General features: G+C 47.1%; 1 protein-coding gene across 2 annotated transcripts in view; it reads right to left on the bottom strand.

Annotated features, from left to right (window-relative positions):
- slc12a2 (solute carrier family 12 member 2) overlaps positions 1-14613 on the bottom strand; it is a 50181-nt gene extending 35568 nt beyond the window's left edge. Inside the window, exon 1 of one of the 2 annotated variants that reach the window (XM_086170597.1) lies at positions 13673-14613. In XM_086170597.1, the coding sequence (XP_086026723.1) occupies positions 13673-14221 (549 nt within the window). In that variant the 5' untranslated portion in view covers positions 14222-14613. The remainder of the gene's footprint in view (positions 1-13672) is intronic. The other variant, XM_086170599.1, reaches the window with a different exon arrangement.
- Positions 14614-17245: the final 2632 nt, after the last annotated feature.

Genomic DNA, 17245 nt, shown 5'->3' with positions numbered 1-17245 from the left:
TAATTTATATGCGGGTCTAGGTTATCTATGGTCTCCAATTGATTAGGTGGATCTAGACTGATGCAGCCTGTTGTACCGGCCCATCTCTTCATTACGGATTTTCATTAAGTCGGTTTTATTTATCGAGCAATTCGATTGGCCGCGATTATGTTATCCATCACAGCAGATATCAGTAACAACACAACTTATTAGTTTTTAAACTTTCAATCACCTTTTGGGACCCATCCTGTGTGAAGCAAAAGGTAATACTGGCAAAGATGGTGGAGAAATTGGTTTTCTAAACTAATTTTAATACGGATTTGTGAAAACAGATTTCAACATTTCAATGATGGTAAAGGGAAGACAGTAAATCCTTTCCCCTGTACTTGAAATAATTTTCTGGGCTTCATGTCACAGCATTTTCCATCAGTCACATGACACAGCGCAGCTGTTCTGCAGGCAATGTTACAAGTCGCTTCTTCGAGGCCACCGAAATGGAGCCCAGGCAGATTTGTGATCCCACCTGAGGGGGCGAGTTAAAGAGCAACTGCGGTGGTTTCATTTGGCAGCGTGGTTATTGGGGTGATTTATGATAGAGGCCTAAAAAAAAAAAAAACATGTCCGCTTCTGTTTTGATGACAAGGTGTCCGCCATGGACGGTCAAAGAACTATCTAGTGAAGTATCTTTCTTTCAGCCACCGGCCTGGACTCATCTTGACGGACCGAGACATGGTCAGTCCACCAACTGCCTGCAGGTGTCGCTTGTTTCCTTCGACATTTGTCAACATAACCCAAACGGCCCCCATCGGTACCCCAACGGTACACTGTGTTCGGGCGACATATTAGTTTACGCCGTCGTCGTCAGCATCTTTTGAGCGCGGCCGATGCCGATGGATAACGATTACAGGTGGGCAGCGATGGAGGAACGATCGGATGTCCGCCGACTCGGGCATCTCGGCATTGTGCGGAAAAACCTCCCACCGCTCTTGTCATTACTCTTTTACTGCGCCGAGCCCTCCCGGAGCTGCTTTCCCCCGCTGCCCGCTGAGGCGTGTTGATGGACCGCCAATGGCACACTGGATTTCTGTTTTAGAATTGTGTCGAGTTACAGTTTGAGTCCGGCGGGGCCGTGAAAGAGGTGAGGAGTGAGGAACCTGCGAAAAGCTGGAGGGGGATTTGTTGCTCCTTGTCGCAGCCCGGGTGGATTTGCCGCTTTGGGAAGTGACTTGCGGTTGTTTGTAGTAGTTATAGACCGCATGCAGAGACAGACCGGTTTTTGTTTTAGTTCTTTTGACCATCAGCTTTTAATCTACTTAGCTGGTGCTGAGAGTTTTTTTTTTTTTTTTTTAAAAACAACACACTGCCATGCAGAATGGTAAACTGTATCCACACTTGCAGACACGGCAGCGTTCGCTGCCAAGAAGATTTATGATTTGGCATCAACACTCATTAGTTTGCATTAAAAGTACATTCTTTTTTATTCTAGTCTTCATTTCTGCTTGAGACCACCCCCAATATCTGACTTTGCCAAAAGAACACTGAACCAAAACCACGGCACGAACCAAAGTGTGGGATTAGCGCTCAAGCCAAACATTTAAAGAAATTCTTTGATATATTTTTTTTACTTCTTCAGAGCTCAGTACAAAGCAAAGTGTCATGGTTTTTGAGTTACTTGATGAGGCTTTAGATTACGGCAATTAATAAGCACAGTCATGGAAGTATGTGAAAATTTTATCTAAATCTATAATTAAGGATCTCCGATGAATCCCCTGCATGTTCTTGGACTGAGGGAGATTTTTCCAAACATCTGAGACTGCGTGCAAATCCAGACGAAAAAGTCGTACAACTTCGGGCCGTCTGCTGATTGTCCGTAAAGTATCACAGCGCAGACAGAAGCCAGATGTTTGCAGGTCTTTCAAACTGCTATTGTAGTCCGAGATTAATCTTTTTGTAGAAAAGCCTTTCATATTCAAACATCTAATATGTAATTAAATGACAGCAAAACACACAAAATTCCTTCAGTGCTGTGCGGCCGTAGCACATCCACTTAGCAGGGTGTGCGTTTGCTGCCGACGAGCTTCCTATAGCGGCGACAGGTAATTTCCCTGGACTTTCATGTTGACTCAATAGAAAGGTGACTGAATTTTCTCTGTTTACAGTTGTTTTGTTTGGAAAGCCGCAGTCATTTTGCAGAATCCTCTCTGCAATCTCGACAACAGCAAATGTTTGCTATGATGTTGTTGTCTCAACAGACAAGTCAAGTGAAATGTAACTTTTTAAAGCCGATTACATTCGACCAAATCTATCACTCTTACAATCAGATGCTTAATTTAAATACCGTCACTGCTCAACCAATCTGCTTATCCGCTTGAGGCAGAAAGAATTTGATACTATCTGACAGCAAGCTCCTTTAAACATCAAAAATGGGGAAGAAAAAGAGACAAACAAATGCTTCACAAACATTCATTTGATGGCGATAACCTTTGCAGGCCTACTTTTACCCCCTGAAACACGCACAGATTAAAAACAAATCATTGCACGCATTGCTAGCAAATGTTATCACGCTTATCCCTACTGAAAACAGACAACCGTGGATATTGTCCAAACCACAGCACTGCAAAGAAAGCTGCGAACACATAGTCCTCGGCATGTCGGTACTAAGACCTCAGGTTTGGGTCACATTAGGATTCCCTGGCCATTAAAAGTCAGTTCAAGCCAGATTTTATTTGTACAGCGGCAAATCGCAACACCTTTGTCTCATTACACTTTCCATGAAGGTCTGGAAATCCAACATTCCCCCATGAGCATGCACTTGGCAACAGTGGCAAGGAAAAACTGCTCTTTACCAGGCAGAAACCTTGGACAGATCCCAGCTAAATGTGGGAGGCCCTCTATCTCGACCAGTCAAACAGACAGAATCTGGTCAAACGGGGAAAAAGCAGCTTCCAACCCAGCAAGAGGTACCTCATACCTCTGATCGAGCCTAATGTCTGATTCTCTGGACCAAACACATACAAGTCAGAATATTTTGGGGCCAAAATTGGGACACTGGCTCCAGTGCTGGGGCCTGCCAAATCAGGCGGTTCAATTCATAGAAGCGCCGTGAAAGTGATCTGGTTTGGAGAGGAGCTGGCATTCACAAAGAAGACTCTTGCTTCAGTGTTCAAGCACTGGCTTCCACTGGCTACTTGTGGCTTCCAATTCCAGCAGAACTGCCTCTTCCTGAACTCCTGAGACTATTCCGAACCAGGCGGACAAACGCTTCTTGTTGTTGTGGCCATGTACAAACACAGGTGATTTTGTCACACGATCTTGTGTTCTCACAATTCCAGCGGTCTGGTAGGGTTACGTACTATGTCATGCAGATAAATCTTTACGCCTCAGTGCGGGAACAGCCTTTTTGCCTTAGGGGATCTTTGAGAGATTTGAGCCTGGGCATGAAAAAAGGTGTTCCTCTGATCTTTGCTTTCAGTTAATACAACTCAAAACATAAGCAGTTCCTGTCACAACATATCAAATCTATACTCTGCCAATGGACAAAAAAGGGGTTTAGAAATAGTGGACTGTAGGTATGATGCGTTACCAACATCTCTACTTTGAGGGTTGTTAGCTTTTGAGGCACATCCTAAGTGCCTCTCAAAAATGCTCCCAACACTGTTGGTAGCAAAAGTTACAGGAAAAAAAATAATTGAACTCCAATTTAAGGTAAAAGCTACAGAGGCTTTCTGGAACGAAACGGTCTTCTTTCGCTCCTTCCTCTGTTTACTTGTGGCTTCCAATCCCATGTGCTTTGTATACAAGCATTTAAAAGGAACAGGGCCTTTTTTTTTTTTGTAATTGAATTCAAATTGAGTGGATCGCCGGCCACATCCTGCCATGACGCCCCACATGTGGAGGCAAGTAAACACATATATATATCAAAGAGGGACGTCTGCCAGTTTTCCATGATGCTACAAGCCAGCTCACAGGAAGTTGGCCATGCCTCCCTCTTTTTAATCGAAGAGGCCAAACTGCAGAGGCGGGGGTTGTCGTATTAGACCAACGTCAAAATGTCTTACAGCTTCATCTGCGGGGATGCCTGAACAGCCCGCCCGTCACTCCCGCAGAAGGGTGGCATCCAACACCAGTCACAGACAGAAGATCTTCATGTCAAAGTGTCCTCAGTTCAAGGTTAAGAGCTAAGAGATGGGAACCTTGAATTCTTTTCTTAGAAGGCTGGTTAAGGGAAATTCTTGTTTATAAAAGAGGCAAACTTGAACAGGAGCACTTAAGATTAGATTAAGTGTTAAGGTTTATGCATCACTGGGAGACTTTCAATACTGGTGCCAGGAAAACACTCGGGAGGTGGAAATAGGAATTTCCATCTATCAAAAGGGGCATATTTTGAGGATTTTTTTTTTTGACAGTTTCAAAATGATCATCCCTGGTTTCATGTCAGTGATACAATATTTACCTCCAGATGATGATTGCTCACTTTAATGACTGAATTGGGTTTGATTTGTAAATTTCAACTGCTGAAATTCCCAATAGAGCCACTGAATGAAGATGCTTCATTGCCATCGTTTATTCTGATGCTTTTTCCTGCAGCACCACAGCCAGTCCCGGCAGCTGTAACTATCCGGTTTTGCGCCACCACTGTCAAAAGTGAGGAGGACTAGGCGGAGGAGAGGTGGTGCTATCATGTGACCGAGCCCCCAAGTGAATGTGGCCGGTGGAAATGCTGAGTGTAGCAGTGCTGGGAGCAGCCGGTCGATATGTCGTGCACGGCTCTAAGAGCACGCCACAGGCGACGAGCTTTTGAAGGTCATCGCGGTTTTGTTTCTTGAAATGGATGAAATTCCACTTTCAATGAAAAAGTCATTGGGGAAAGAGATCTGTTATCTTACGGTTACCTGGTGCGAAATATATGAACATGGATGCACAACTATCACTGAGGTTTAACAGTAAAGCGATTCGATTCAATATTCAAATGTGTTCTATCCCGGAGATGGCTCCCTCTATAGGAGTCTGCACTTACATAAGCTAATGCCTTCCAGAAATGAAAGGGTTGCCAAGAGAGTGAAAAAGCCGGGAATCCTCATGTTTCCGAAGTCCCCCCTCAGAAAATCAATTCCTTAATGCATAGTTTTTTAACTTTAACTTCTGAAAAACAAAAAACAAGATATGGGGAGACAAACAAGTCCCAGGCGTGTTGATTTGTTGTTTTTTTTTTTGTTTTTTTTTTAAATCCATGCATAGCGCTCCGCTGTCAAAAATAGACGACTATATTTTTGTGCTCAAAAAGCATCGTAAAGCAAAAGCAAATCTCGTGTTTGACACTTATTTAAGCGTGACGAAAGGACAAAACGTTTCTCCTAGACAACTGGGTCTTATTTAATTTACTCGTCTATCTTTAGTGATCGGGGCAATCGGACAGACTTCACACGTTTCTTTGGTTTTAACCAGTTTTCACGATTGGTTAAACACTGCTTCAAAGAGGACAGTGAGCTTCTGTGTGTCATAATGTCGATTCTAAGTGACCTCTGACCGGAGGGCACCCATTATTCTGAAGAATTGCTGAATTTAGTGAGAGCGCCCAGTAAGCAATCTGTAGCATAACTGACAGTAGCCATTCTGTCCTCACTCGAACATCACATGATCTCTCGCCCTGCCATTAGAAGCGCACTAAAAAAGTACGACCGCATGTAGTGAGTCTTAAGTTACAGTTGAAAAGAAAACCTGTCACTTTGCATGCATGGTCGGTAGCAAATTGTTTGCAATATTTTTCGAACTTTGGCCGTGTAAGCCGAGAGCGGAGAGAGCAGGAATAGTCTTTTTAAAGTGAAAGTCTTCATGAATGGGCACAGGAAGCATTTTGCCAGTGACAGGAAAAAAATAAAAATAAAAGAGACCTCTTGTCGCATCAGGGCATGGGCTTGAGAGACCGAGGAGATGTTTGACAGGATCATGGCAGCTGGTTGGCCTGCCTAACCCTCTCGCTGAAAAACAATTCCAGCAGAGAGGAAATGAGAAAGGTTTCAACTTGTAGAGCACTTTCACTTCTTGCGGTCTACAAAGCGCTTTACGTTGGACAGCATTCACCTGCACACCGATACAGGCAGCTTGGGGTTCGGCATCTTGCCCGACGACCCTTTGACAGACAGACAAGAGGAACTGGGAATTGAACCGCCAACATCGCAATCCTAGCAGTATCCACCTGAAAAACTGCAAAAAGGCCACAGCCCTAAAACCTGCAATATATGCATGTAGTTCAAATACTCATTGTGCAAAACTTCCCGAGTGAATACTTTGGAAAAGATTATCTTTAACGGCTTCCATCTTGACACCCATCTTTTTCAAGAGAAAAACCAAAGCTTGACTCAAGCAAAGACATTTGTAAGAAAGCTGCTTGTTTCAGTTCCAGGCTTGCAGAAACTGGCTTCAACATTTCTGTTTTCGATAGTAACTTCACCCCCCCCCCCCCCCCCCCCATTGGTCTGTGAGCAGGTTGGACGCCCTGCTGGTTATTTAATGCAGTTCTATTCAGCAGCACTCTTTCCCTGCAGAAAAAAAAAACAAAAAAAAAACACTGCACTAAATGACATAATCAGACAGTCCCGGCCTGCCTGCGCTATCTGCTCTCTGATATTTCACTCTCTCGGCTGGGTTGCTGTGCTATTTCTGACGTCGGTCTCCACGTGACGCACATGGATTTGGGGATAAAAGAAGCCACATCTTTACGAGGCGCTGCCAAACGGCTGGCGTGTGTTACAACAGCTGTACGGCAACGGGGCCGCGGCTGGTGCTGGGACAAAAAGAGACCCTCTGCTGTCGGAGGCCACAGCAGAAGCCGGGGGCGTCCTTCACTTCCTGTTTATATGTACAACCTTCGGTGAAGGATAAAGGAAGAAAAAAAAAAAAAAAGGCGAAGGGTGGAGCAGGGGGAGAAAAGAGGGGTGGGGGAGATTCCTTAAGAAAAAAAAAAAAAAACAACATCACTCAGACAAAGGTCCCATTGTGCAAAGGCAGCTTGCAGCATCTCCTGTAAAAGACCGGCGAACGCTACACCTCGCTGTGCGTCAGGAAACGGCTGCTGGCAGCGTCACCATCCTCGTTTATTCCACCAGCTTCTCCCGGCTTAACGACCCGACCGAAACCCAAGACTGCACAAATGTTTTCTTATGGCTTTAAAACAGCGACAACAAAAAAAAAAAATGTAATAACCCGAAGAGGCTTTGAGGAATTGCTGTGCCACTAACCTCCCTTTGTCAGGGATTTCAAGGCTTCACAAAAGCTGGTGCGCGTCCAATAAACTGGTGGGAGCGATTCTTTGACGGGAGTGAGATTCGGAACACAGCGCGCTTCAAAGAAGCACTATTTTATCCAAATTCCAAAATAAAGATTAAAAATTCAAAATTGCACTCAAACGGTATTGGATATATTAATTTCCGTTTGTTTAGCATTTGAATTTGGACGCAACAAGGTAAAAGGGAAATGGGCGGATTAGAACCCAATGAGAGGAACCTGTCATTGTCAAAACAGCTGAGCCTCTGGATCCGCCACTTCATCATCTCTTACCTCGGCCTAGCGACCTCCCCTCCGTCATAATAGAGACTATTAAAAGCAGGAAGCGCTGTCAATTTCGTTCCTGCAAAAGCCAGTTGTACGTGACTATAACCGTGTCAGAGCCATGATAGTGGGATAATTAGCGCTGAAATGATTGTCCCCGTCACGTCATGGTCCGAATGGCATTGACGAAGATAAGCATAACGCGCTGAGGAGCGGAGTAACAAGTGCAGGGCAGGGAAAGAGAGGCCACATTTATAAAAATCAAATCCAAAAAGGGTGGTTGTGTTCTCGCCTCAAAAAAAAAAAAAAAAAACCTCAAGAGATGAGCGCATTCGACAAACCAGGCACAAAGTTGTGTTTGTGGCCAATGCCTCGATCCAAACACATCCAGAGATCTTAATCCGCGATCAAACCGAGAGTGGATCAATGAGACGGCTCCTTCAGACACTCCGTGACCCGTCGGCGGTCTCGGCCAGTCCTCACTCTCAAGCCTGAGTTTACCCGCCCAAAGGTGCCGTCACAGTGTGCAACTAGGAGTGTTGTATAAGTGCCGGAGCTGGGGTAAACAAGAGCTGCTTTCAGACCGCAGCAACCTTGGGCAGAACCTAGAACCTTTTCAGGCACTAGAATGTTTTGTGCATTTAGACAACACCTGAAGAAGACATGGTAACCATGGCTTGAGTTCCCAGACCATTTTGTCTCTTGCTCCAACTAAGAACCCTTCTGTGGCGTAGCAGGCCAGAAGAGCTTAGAACTCTTCTACAGTTCATTTCTCACTGGTTGTGTCTATTTTGTTACAAGAAAACCACTGACGTTTTAAAAAATGGTGCACTGCAAGAAGTAGCTGGTAATGACTGTGGCTTACGAGGTCCACCGAGCACTTACGTTACCAGTTTCTGTGGAGCCACAAAACCACTCCGCCTCAGAAAAAGACCTAAACTTGTTCTAAGAGCTGAGGTCGATAGGTTCCTGGTTCATCTGCTGTCCGAAGGCGCCAAGAACCTCCTGGTTCCTGGGGAGGTTCCAGGAATAACAAAACGCTCCTTCACTGTGATTTTTTGACACGATATGAATCTGGCTGCGACAGAGCGGTTGGAACACCGGAGTAACCCGCAGTCAGGCGTCAATATTAAAGCCCAACCCGCTCACGGTTGGTCGCATCAGGTTGAGCACATCCGCCCTGTCACCGCATCGATACGGAACGACAGCGAAACGCTGCCGCCCGATCGGAGGCAGACGGCGGGGAGGCGCGCCTGCGCTTCCTGCTCGGTAACAACGCCCTTCACCTGGAGACGAGAATGACTCCCGTCCCGCGGCCCTTATCGGCTCCTCTCGAGTTTCAACCGTTCTGTGACGTGCCGCCATCGCCCGTGGCCCAGTTAATGCGTGCGCTGCCGGAGCGTCGATCGATGTGAAAACTCCATGGGCAACAGTCAATTAGGCCAGCGGAATTTCCATCCCAGATTTCGATCCGGGGCCCGGCGGCAAGAGAGGCCGACGACCCCGGGACGTCGGACAAACTACAGTGGAAACGCGAGGCTCAACGTGACCTCCAAACCGAGCACAAACCCCCAGATTCAGCGGCTAATTAAATACGTCCCGTCCGGTGATGGAGCCGATCTGCTCGCAGCCGTAATATTGAGTTGATGAAAGCGGCCCCCTCTCCCGCAACTGTACCAGACACTTGCCAGTAAGTCTCAACATAATCTGAAGCGGGAAACACAATGGGAAGTCTGTCCGGGCTGCGTGGGCTCGATGAGTTACGGGAGCAGCTTTTCATCATCGGCTACTTTAATGGCCGATACCAGGACGGCTCTTCGCCTCCTCCAGAGATTACGGAACCAGGAAGGGGAGATTGCCTTTCAGCCTCCTTCATTTTCTTCACAAGCGCCGCACCGGACAAAGTCAATGTCACCCGAACGTGACCGAGTCGCAGACAGACCCCATCTGAAGACCCGCTAACACTATTTGAGATCTTCTTAGTGTTTAATCCATGCAGGTTGGGACGCCGACGGAACTGCACGACAGCTCCGGCCGGACGGGAATCGCAGATATTACCTTCTAGTTTACTGCAGTATTTTACTTTTGTAAAACAAGGGCAGTTCATGTTTAAATACTCTTCTTAGATCGTTGGTGTGTGTAACACCCTTCGGGGGATTGAGAACATCCTGTGTGTTATCCTGTTGTTCGGCTGGTTTACACGTTAGGAAGTCAGCTCGGTGTTAAAAGCAGATCTCAGAATATCTTTACGCGGCCTTGGACGGGCTTCTGTCCGCTGCCAACTAATTATAGAAGCGTTGTGGAATTCTTTTGTGTCCGAAACTATAAATGTTTGGGACCCGTTTTCCTCTCTGTGATTTTCAGGTGGCATTTTTGTCACCGTGTGAACAGCTCGGTATTTTCCATCATATTCGGCGGGATCATGGTAATTGCAAATACTGCTAAGGGTGTACTGACAGACAGGACCTGCCACAGCAGGTGGTGCCTAATAAAAAAATGAATTAGAAAACTAACTCCGAGCATGCAAAGTCGTATAAATCAACATTTAACACCAAAAACATGAAGTGCCCCGCCAGCTCAGAAAGACACTGGCAGATTCTCCATCACTTCCTGACCACTTTGCACACGCCAGCTTCCACAGGCTGGATGTGGGAAACAGACACTCCAGAGCTGCGGTGAAATCTAGGTTCTGGTGGCGAAAACTTTCTTTGACCACACGACAGGGAAGGGGAAGAAAAAAAATAAAAAAATTAAAAAAAAATTGCGCCTTGTCGTAAGTCATTACAATGGAGGCCTGGAATGGAATTTCCATTATTTTCTCCTCATGCACCCCCAACCTTCAGGGAACTCTTATTCTACTTCCCAGCAATAAAAGCCAGACTTTGAATCATCGCACGCCGACAACATCTCAAGACCAGACGTGCGCTTCGGAGAGGCCAACAACGGGTTATCCATATAATGTTTCATTGTGAAAAATCTCCATGGTAACTCGTGCTGCACAAAGAACTTGCCCCAGAGATTATGCTCAGGATAAGGTAGCGAAACATTTAAGTATCCAACTTCTTTCAGAAAACGACTCGTGAGATTCTTGAATCCCACAGAAGCAAAATGGGACGCGTTCAGCAATATGTCGGGAATGTTCCTTCATGACTCAGGCTGGACCGATAATCCCGATATTTCCTGAGGATTACGGTCATGGCGAGGCCGTTCAGCGCGGCCTCCAATGTGACTGAAGGCTGGAGGAGCAGGTTTGGAGATAAGAAACAAGCCGCTTTTGCACGGTCGAAACTTTTTGCGGTTCCAAACACCTTTAAAAGGAACGGGGAAGAAACCGCAGACCTCAGTTCATAGAACCGATTTAGCTCCTAATCCAAGGCAGGGTCTTTTCCATAGGAACTATGTAATGTAGAAGATTGGTGGGACTCACAAGCCATGGCCAATACCAGACACTTCTTATGGACTGCGGAGCGCCATTTTTAAAAAAAAAAACTATAGTCACAGAGGGGTTTCAAGAGCTCGTAGAAAAACATCAACATTTCGGCCAAGTAAGTACGAAATTAGCTAACAGCTAACCAGGTTCTTCACACGGCAAAGCAGGGCAGCGAGAAAATAAAAAACACCTCAACCGGTCTGAGATATGAACATGAACGCTGTGGCAACTTTGCTCTCCGTGTTGTTTTTTTTCTTCCTCTTTGCAGTGGTTTGTTTTTGAGTGTCACACTTAAAAGGTACAAACACAGACGATTGTGACACTTCCTAGGAAGCTAGGTCCTGGAACGAAATTCAGGCTGGACCGTTTTCTGTCCCGAAAGCAACATCACAAACTCCTGGATTCAGGTCATTGGCAGCTGCCTGTGTTCAGTTTTGCTTTTGTCTCCCCCATCAGCTTACCGCTCATATCACACACACGAAGAAAAAGAAATTGGATGATAATCACACATGGAATATTTCAATGCAACCTCTCCCCGACAAACAAAGGGCTTGGAGACCGGACACACACACTCAGAGGATGCTGGGCGGCTACGGCGCTCAGAAATAAAACAGCAAGATGTTTCGGCCGGCAATCGAATGAGTCAAAACACTCTGGAGACAAAGATCAGAGTCCTCTTACAGTAACTGGCTTAACAATGACACTAATAGAACATAGGAGCGCACGCACACGCGCGAGCGCACGCACACACGCACACACTCCCCTCATGCGGTCATACTGATTTATTAAGAGTCATGATTATCATCATCTGTTGCATCCAATTTGGGAAAAACACTGTGAAACAAAGTTAAAAGGCCTGGTGATGGTGACACACACACACACACACACACACACACACACACACACACACACACACACATACACATACACACATACACACATACACACATACACACATACACACATACACACACACACACAGGCATGAATGTCTTCTATTCATAGCGGGAATGTTTACAGCTTGGTCCCGGGGAATAAGCTAGCTGTTCCGCAGCGAGCCACCGCTGCGAATCCATCGCGTCCTTCCGGGCCGCCGCTGCCAACACTAACTTTGAAGTTTATCAAAATATAACCTTGATAATTAAAGGTCTACTCCAGGAGGGATAAACACACGCTGGAGGGGGGAGCAGGATGGGGTCACATGTCGGTGTGTCTTACTGATGGCAGCTGATTTCACTCCGGCGGAGGATCAAACCAGAAAAGTTCTGCTGCCCGTGGAGGGGGGCTAGTCTGTCTGCCGCTGCCAGCTTGGACCCGCGTACCAAATAACCCGATCAGAGGGTCTCGTGTTTGGGCGACTTCTGAAACAACAACTTTAGGTGCAGATGACGTGGATCCCATCATATCCCAGGCGTGCCGGTTGTCCGGCTTCCGTGTGAGTCTTGTTTCCTGTGTCGCCGGGGCCGCGTTCCCATGTTCAGAGCCGTGTCCCCGGAGGAAAGGGCGGGCTAATTTTAAAATCATCAAGTGGTTTCATGGCAACAAACATAAAAAAGCCTCTCCATCCTTTCATCGCCACAGCTGCGTTTGACAGCGAGCAATAGTTTATTTGCCTCGCAGTCAGTGTGGATCAGGATTTTATGGAAATTCCAGCACCTTCAAGTGAAAACTTGATCGAAACAACACTTGAACACTTGAAACTTTCAAGCCCTTAACACAGGCTGCGGGTCCCGTGGGGACAGCAGGGTAGTGGAAGGCCTGGAGCGGGGAGGTCGCCGGCCCCCCTCCTCGGCCCCCGGTGGGACCCCCCGCCGGGAGCTGACAACTGCGGCATCGACTCCGCAGAGCTGCCATGTTAGTTAGTCAGGATTCAAAGTGTCTGATGTCGCATACGGTCCAAAAACCCGTTTCCCCGTACAATGACATTCTTATTTTGCTTATCGCAGTGAAGCCAGATGGATAGTGAAAAAACAAACAAAAAAACAACAATAAATTAGAAGTATGTTAATGCAATGATTATTGTCCACGCTGTTCATGCGTCGGGCCCTCCAACGCCTCGCACTCCTGGACATTAGTAATGAGGATTTGAGCAGGTCCGTATAAATAAAAAGTTTTATATTTTTAGTTCTAAATGATCTCCGCTTCTACATGACTACGCAAGCACACAGATAGCTGCAGAGCTGCCATGCAAGGCGCTACACAGTAAGTCATCCAGAGCAACTGGAAAAAGGGGGTGGTTTCAGTGTCTTGATCAAGGACACTTGGACGGGGTGGGAATCAAACCACCAACCCTCCTGCTACTGCTTCCCCTAAACTCAACACAAAGAGTTTCTGACCTTTCCAGACCAACTTTCTTTGTTTGCACCTTTGCAGCCTGTGTCCTCTCGGCTTATTTCAAATATATCCACTTCAATCTACGGATGACCCAGCCCGGTAGGACCCGGCTGCAGGGGAACACAAACGGGGTTGGGAAGGGGCTCCAATCTTTGCACCGTTCCTAAACATCCAGTGACCTAGAATCGGTGCATGTTTTCCGCAGCAAAACGCCGCCTGGAATGCGGTGGAAGATGCAGAACCCGGAGGTCGCGGCGTCCGACCGTCACGATGCATAGAGACCCCCCCCCTGCGCCTCCCCTTCCAAGACGGATCATGTTTGCATGTGTGTTTGTGCATGTGTGTGTGTGTGTATGCATCTGTTAGGTGGGGGGGGGTTACCTTGTCCAGCTCGTCGTGCAGCTCCGACAGGGTGGGTCTGATCAGCTTCCCTCCGAGCGGCGCGGCCGTCTGCCGGTAGAAGTCGATGTTTGGCACGGCGTCGATGGTGTTGTGGCCGAACGTCCGCAGGTAGTAGGTGTTGGTGTGGGTATCGTAGTGGTAGTGATGCTGGCCCCCCGTGGAGGAATGCAGGCTGCTCTCGCTCATCACCGTGTCCCCGTTTTGCAGCCCCTCCGCCGGCGTGGCCGCCTCCGGGGAGGCCGCGCCGGCGGCTCCGCTCGGATCCGCGAAGTTCACCACCCGGAACCGTCCTTTGGCTTCCTCGCCGCCGGTGCCCGCGTCGCCTGCCTCCGTCGGGGTGGCCTTGTCGCCGGAGCCTGTGGATTTGTCTCCGGCGGCCCCCGCCGCCTCGGACACCAGGTCCACCTGGAAGCGACTCTGGCTCGGCGTGGGACCGAGCGGCCTCTGGCCGGCGTCCGGGGCGAGGGAGTCGGCTTCTGCCGCGGTGCTTTCAGCCGGGGCGGAAGGCGTGGACGACGGCGCTGACATGGCAGGGAAGACGCGACTTAAAACCGAGGCGAATGAAGAAAAAAAAAACCAAAAGAAAACAAAAAAAAAATCCCACGTTGTGGCCCGGCGGACACCTTCGTGAAGGAGGCGGAGGAGGGGGGAGGTGGAGGAGTCCAACCGCCGGCCGAGGAGGCAGGCACGCCGGGAGAAAAGACCGCCGAGGTCGCGGTAGCTCGCTAGCTGCCTCGGAACTCACGGCTAAACAGCCAGGAAACTTTCCGCCACTTTCTACCTCCTTCCTTTCTTCCTTCCCCCTCCCGCGGCGGTTGAGAAGGAAAAATAAACACCCGGTTCGCTCCGGACTGGGCGCCGCTGAGTCGGGCTCTTCCGGTGCTTCGGCGCGGGGATGCTGCCGTCGACCTTGCCGCAGCTCCTCCTAGACTCCCGGCGCTTCCCCCGGCTGCTAATATACGAGCGGGGGCCGTTTGCGGACGAACCGTTCTTGTGAACGAACAGCCGGCGTGCACTTGACCGAGCGGGGGCCGCCGCGTTGGTTCACTTTCTCGGTTCGATTGATCCGGACGGTGTGTCGGATCATCGCTGAGAGCATGATGGATCCTACCTAGATCCCGCCCACCTGATCGCGCCTCGACCAATCAGCTTCCATCAACCGTGGCTGAGCTGAGCTGTCATTGGTCAATTCTGAAAATAAGAATGGGTAAAAATGGGTTTAAAAAAAAAAAAAATCAGGGTTTGATAAATAAATTACTTTTTTAAAGAGATCTTATGGAATCACATCTCCATCATTAAGTTTTGTGACATTGTTGAATTGTCACAGGTCAATTCTGAGTATAAATCTTTAATTATAATTTTTAAAGTTGTATGACATCGCTTTGTGTTACGGTTTACACGTTATGACATCACAGGTGATTGTATGACATCATTGTCCTGCACGCTGCTTTACATGACAGGTGAGATCAATTTATAGATCTATTATTTGACGGCTAAAATAAAAGAATCTTCAGTGATGCTATTAGATCCTAATCTAAGGGTCTTTTTCCCTAAATCCATATAAAGACGAATGCAACGGTTTAATTGAATTTGCAGATAAATATCAGGAATAAACATGCCCATACAGAGCATGTAGATGGTTATTTTCGAGGAAAAGCTCCTCCAAATACAACAGACAAGGGATTCCTCACTGAGAACGGCTAGTGAATGAATCATTCGAACGACTCTCTTACAAATCGGACCGACTCCGGTGAACTACTACATCGTAACGAACGTTGGTTTTCTTACAATACCTACCGCAGTCGGTATCGCTGGAGGTTGGGCTCCCGCTGAGTGAGATCTCGCGGGATTTGAGTCGTCGCGTTTCCCAGTGGCTATTATCGCGAGAACGCGTTACACTATCCAAATAGCTGTCATGACGTTGTGAGTTAGAGAGAAAAGGACGAGGAGGAGGTGCACAAAAAGCCTGTATTGCAAGGATTTCAGAGTAAACAGTTGAAATTAGTCACATTCATATGCAAAAAAGGGATGAATATCCAATAAAAGTTGTGATCATGCAGTAAAGGAGTGATTTGATCACATTTCCTATGTTGAATTGTCTCTTTGAAAACACCTCCCTTGTGGGTTTGCAGGTCAGACAGAGACAACTTGGGATTTTCTGACCATGAAAAAGTCAGAAAACAATGTCTATATTTGGATTAAAGGTTTCATGCCGTCAGCATACCAAATAAATACCGGGAAAGGTTTCTCCTCGTCCAGGAGCCGGTGTTTACAAGATGGAGTCACTTTTGTATTCCGACTGCATTTTTCACCGCTTACAAGTATTCCGTTTTTCTGTAAATAAAAATCCACAAAGCTGCTTAAAACAAAGTCGGAAGTAGTCGAAGTAGTGGTGGTAATAGGAATAATATTGACAAAAAAAAGGACCGGTGATAGACATAGAGGACAAACCTCCACCTTTATAGAAAAAAGAAATCAAATCAAATTAAAGTAAAAGCCATGCCGAGGCCGCATATTGGCGTTGGGGGATTGTCTCGAGGGGCTGTCTGTGGACCCCCAGATATTTGCGCGCATCCAATTGTCCAACTGTGAAAGGCAAACGCTTGATCTTTTAACCGGAGGAAATGTGACACGCGGCCTCCTCACCCCGACCTTTTCAATCAACGCGTAATCGAATTGATCGCAGATCCTATGTCTTGGCGTTAAAGTGATTGGATGAATGCTATGACCCCGTCCGTCCCTCTCCCTCACCCACACCCGGCGACAGACGCTGAGCTGTCACTTAAAACAAATCCACGCTCACGACACGAGTAAAAGCACTATGGTTATAATCTAATACATTAACCCGAGCCTGAATGTCACCCAGCAACAGGAAGATAAATAGCACATTTACCTTTATTTAACCTTTACCCATAAGAAACATTAAAATATAGCTCTATTTTCATTGAAATATTTATTATTTTTTTAATGGTAATGACACTTTGGTATGTTATGTCGTGGCTTGGACGCGCAGTTATAAAGAATAAGAGCACACACACTCTGACAAGATATTGATGAGGCGTTCAGGTCATCGGGAAAAAGCGTTTTCTCTGTTTAAAACACAAACAACCAACACCACCAAACTGATAGTGTTTCTATAAGGTGACAGCCCTTTATCATGATGAGCCTCCGGCATGATGTCACCACAACAGTGCTATTTGGGATGTAAACAATTCTATAGCCGGTTTGTTTCTGTGTTTCTGGTTAAGTAGCCATTGTATGTGTGAAAGGAGAGTCAGCAGTCCTGCCCGCCAATGAGAGCGGCGGGGGACTCATGAATTATGGAGTTCTTACATGACCGGCTCGCAAACAGCCTTCGAGGAGGGCGCGGACCACCGAAAACAGCATGCTGAGGTGTGTGTGTGTGTTTAGCAGACAAACAGGAGTGGCTGCGATCTGTTATATTCTTCACAATTACATGAAACGGGGTGTGGAGGGGTCGGGGTTCCACCAAACACACTTTGGATTGATCGGGAATTGGATTTTGTTTTAGCGTAACTCATCATCTGTGCT

This window comes from Fistularia commersonii, chromosome 23 (assembly GCF_037954325.1).
Source record: "Fistularia commersonii isolate RoL2024-O1a breed Wild chromosome 23, RoL_Fcom_v1.0, whole genome shotgun sequence".
In the NCBI taxonomy this organism is placed as follows: domain Eukaryota; kingdom Metazoa; phylum Chordata; class Actinopteri; order Syngnathiformes; family Fistulariidae; genus Fistularia; species Fistularia commersonii.
This window is presented reverse-complemented; position numbering and strand designations above follow the sequence as displayed.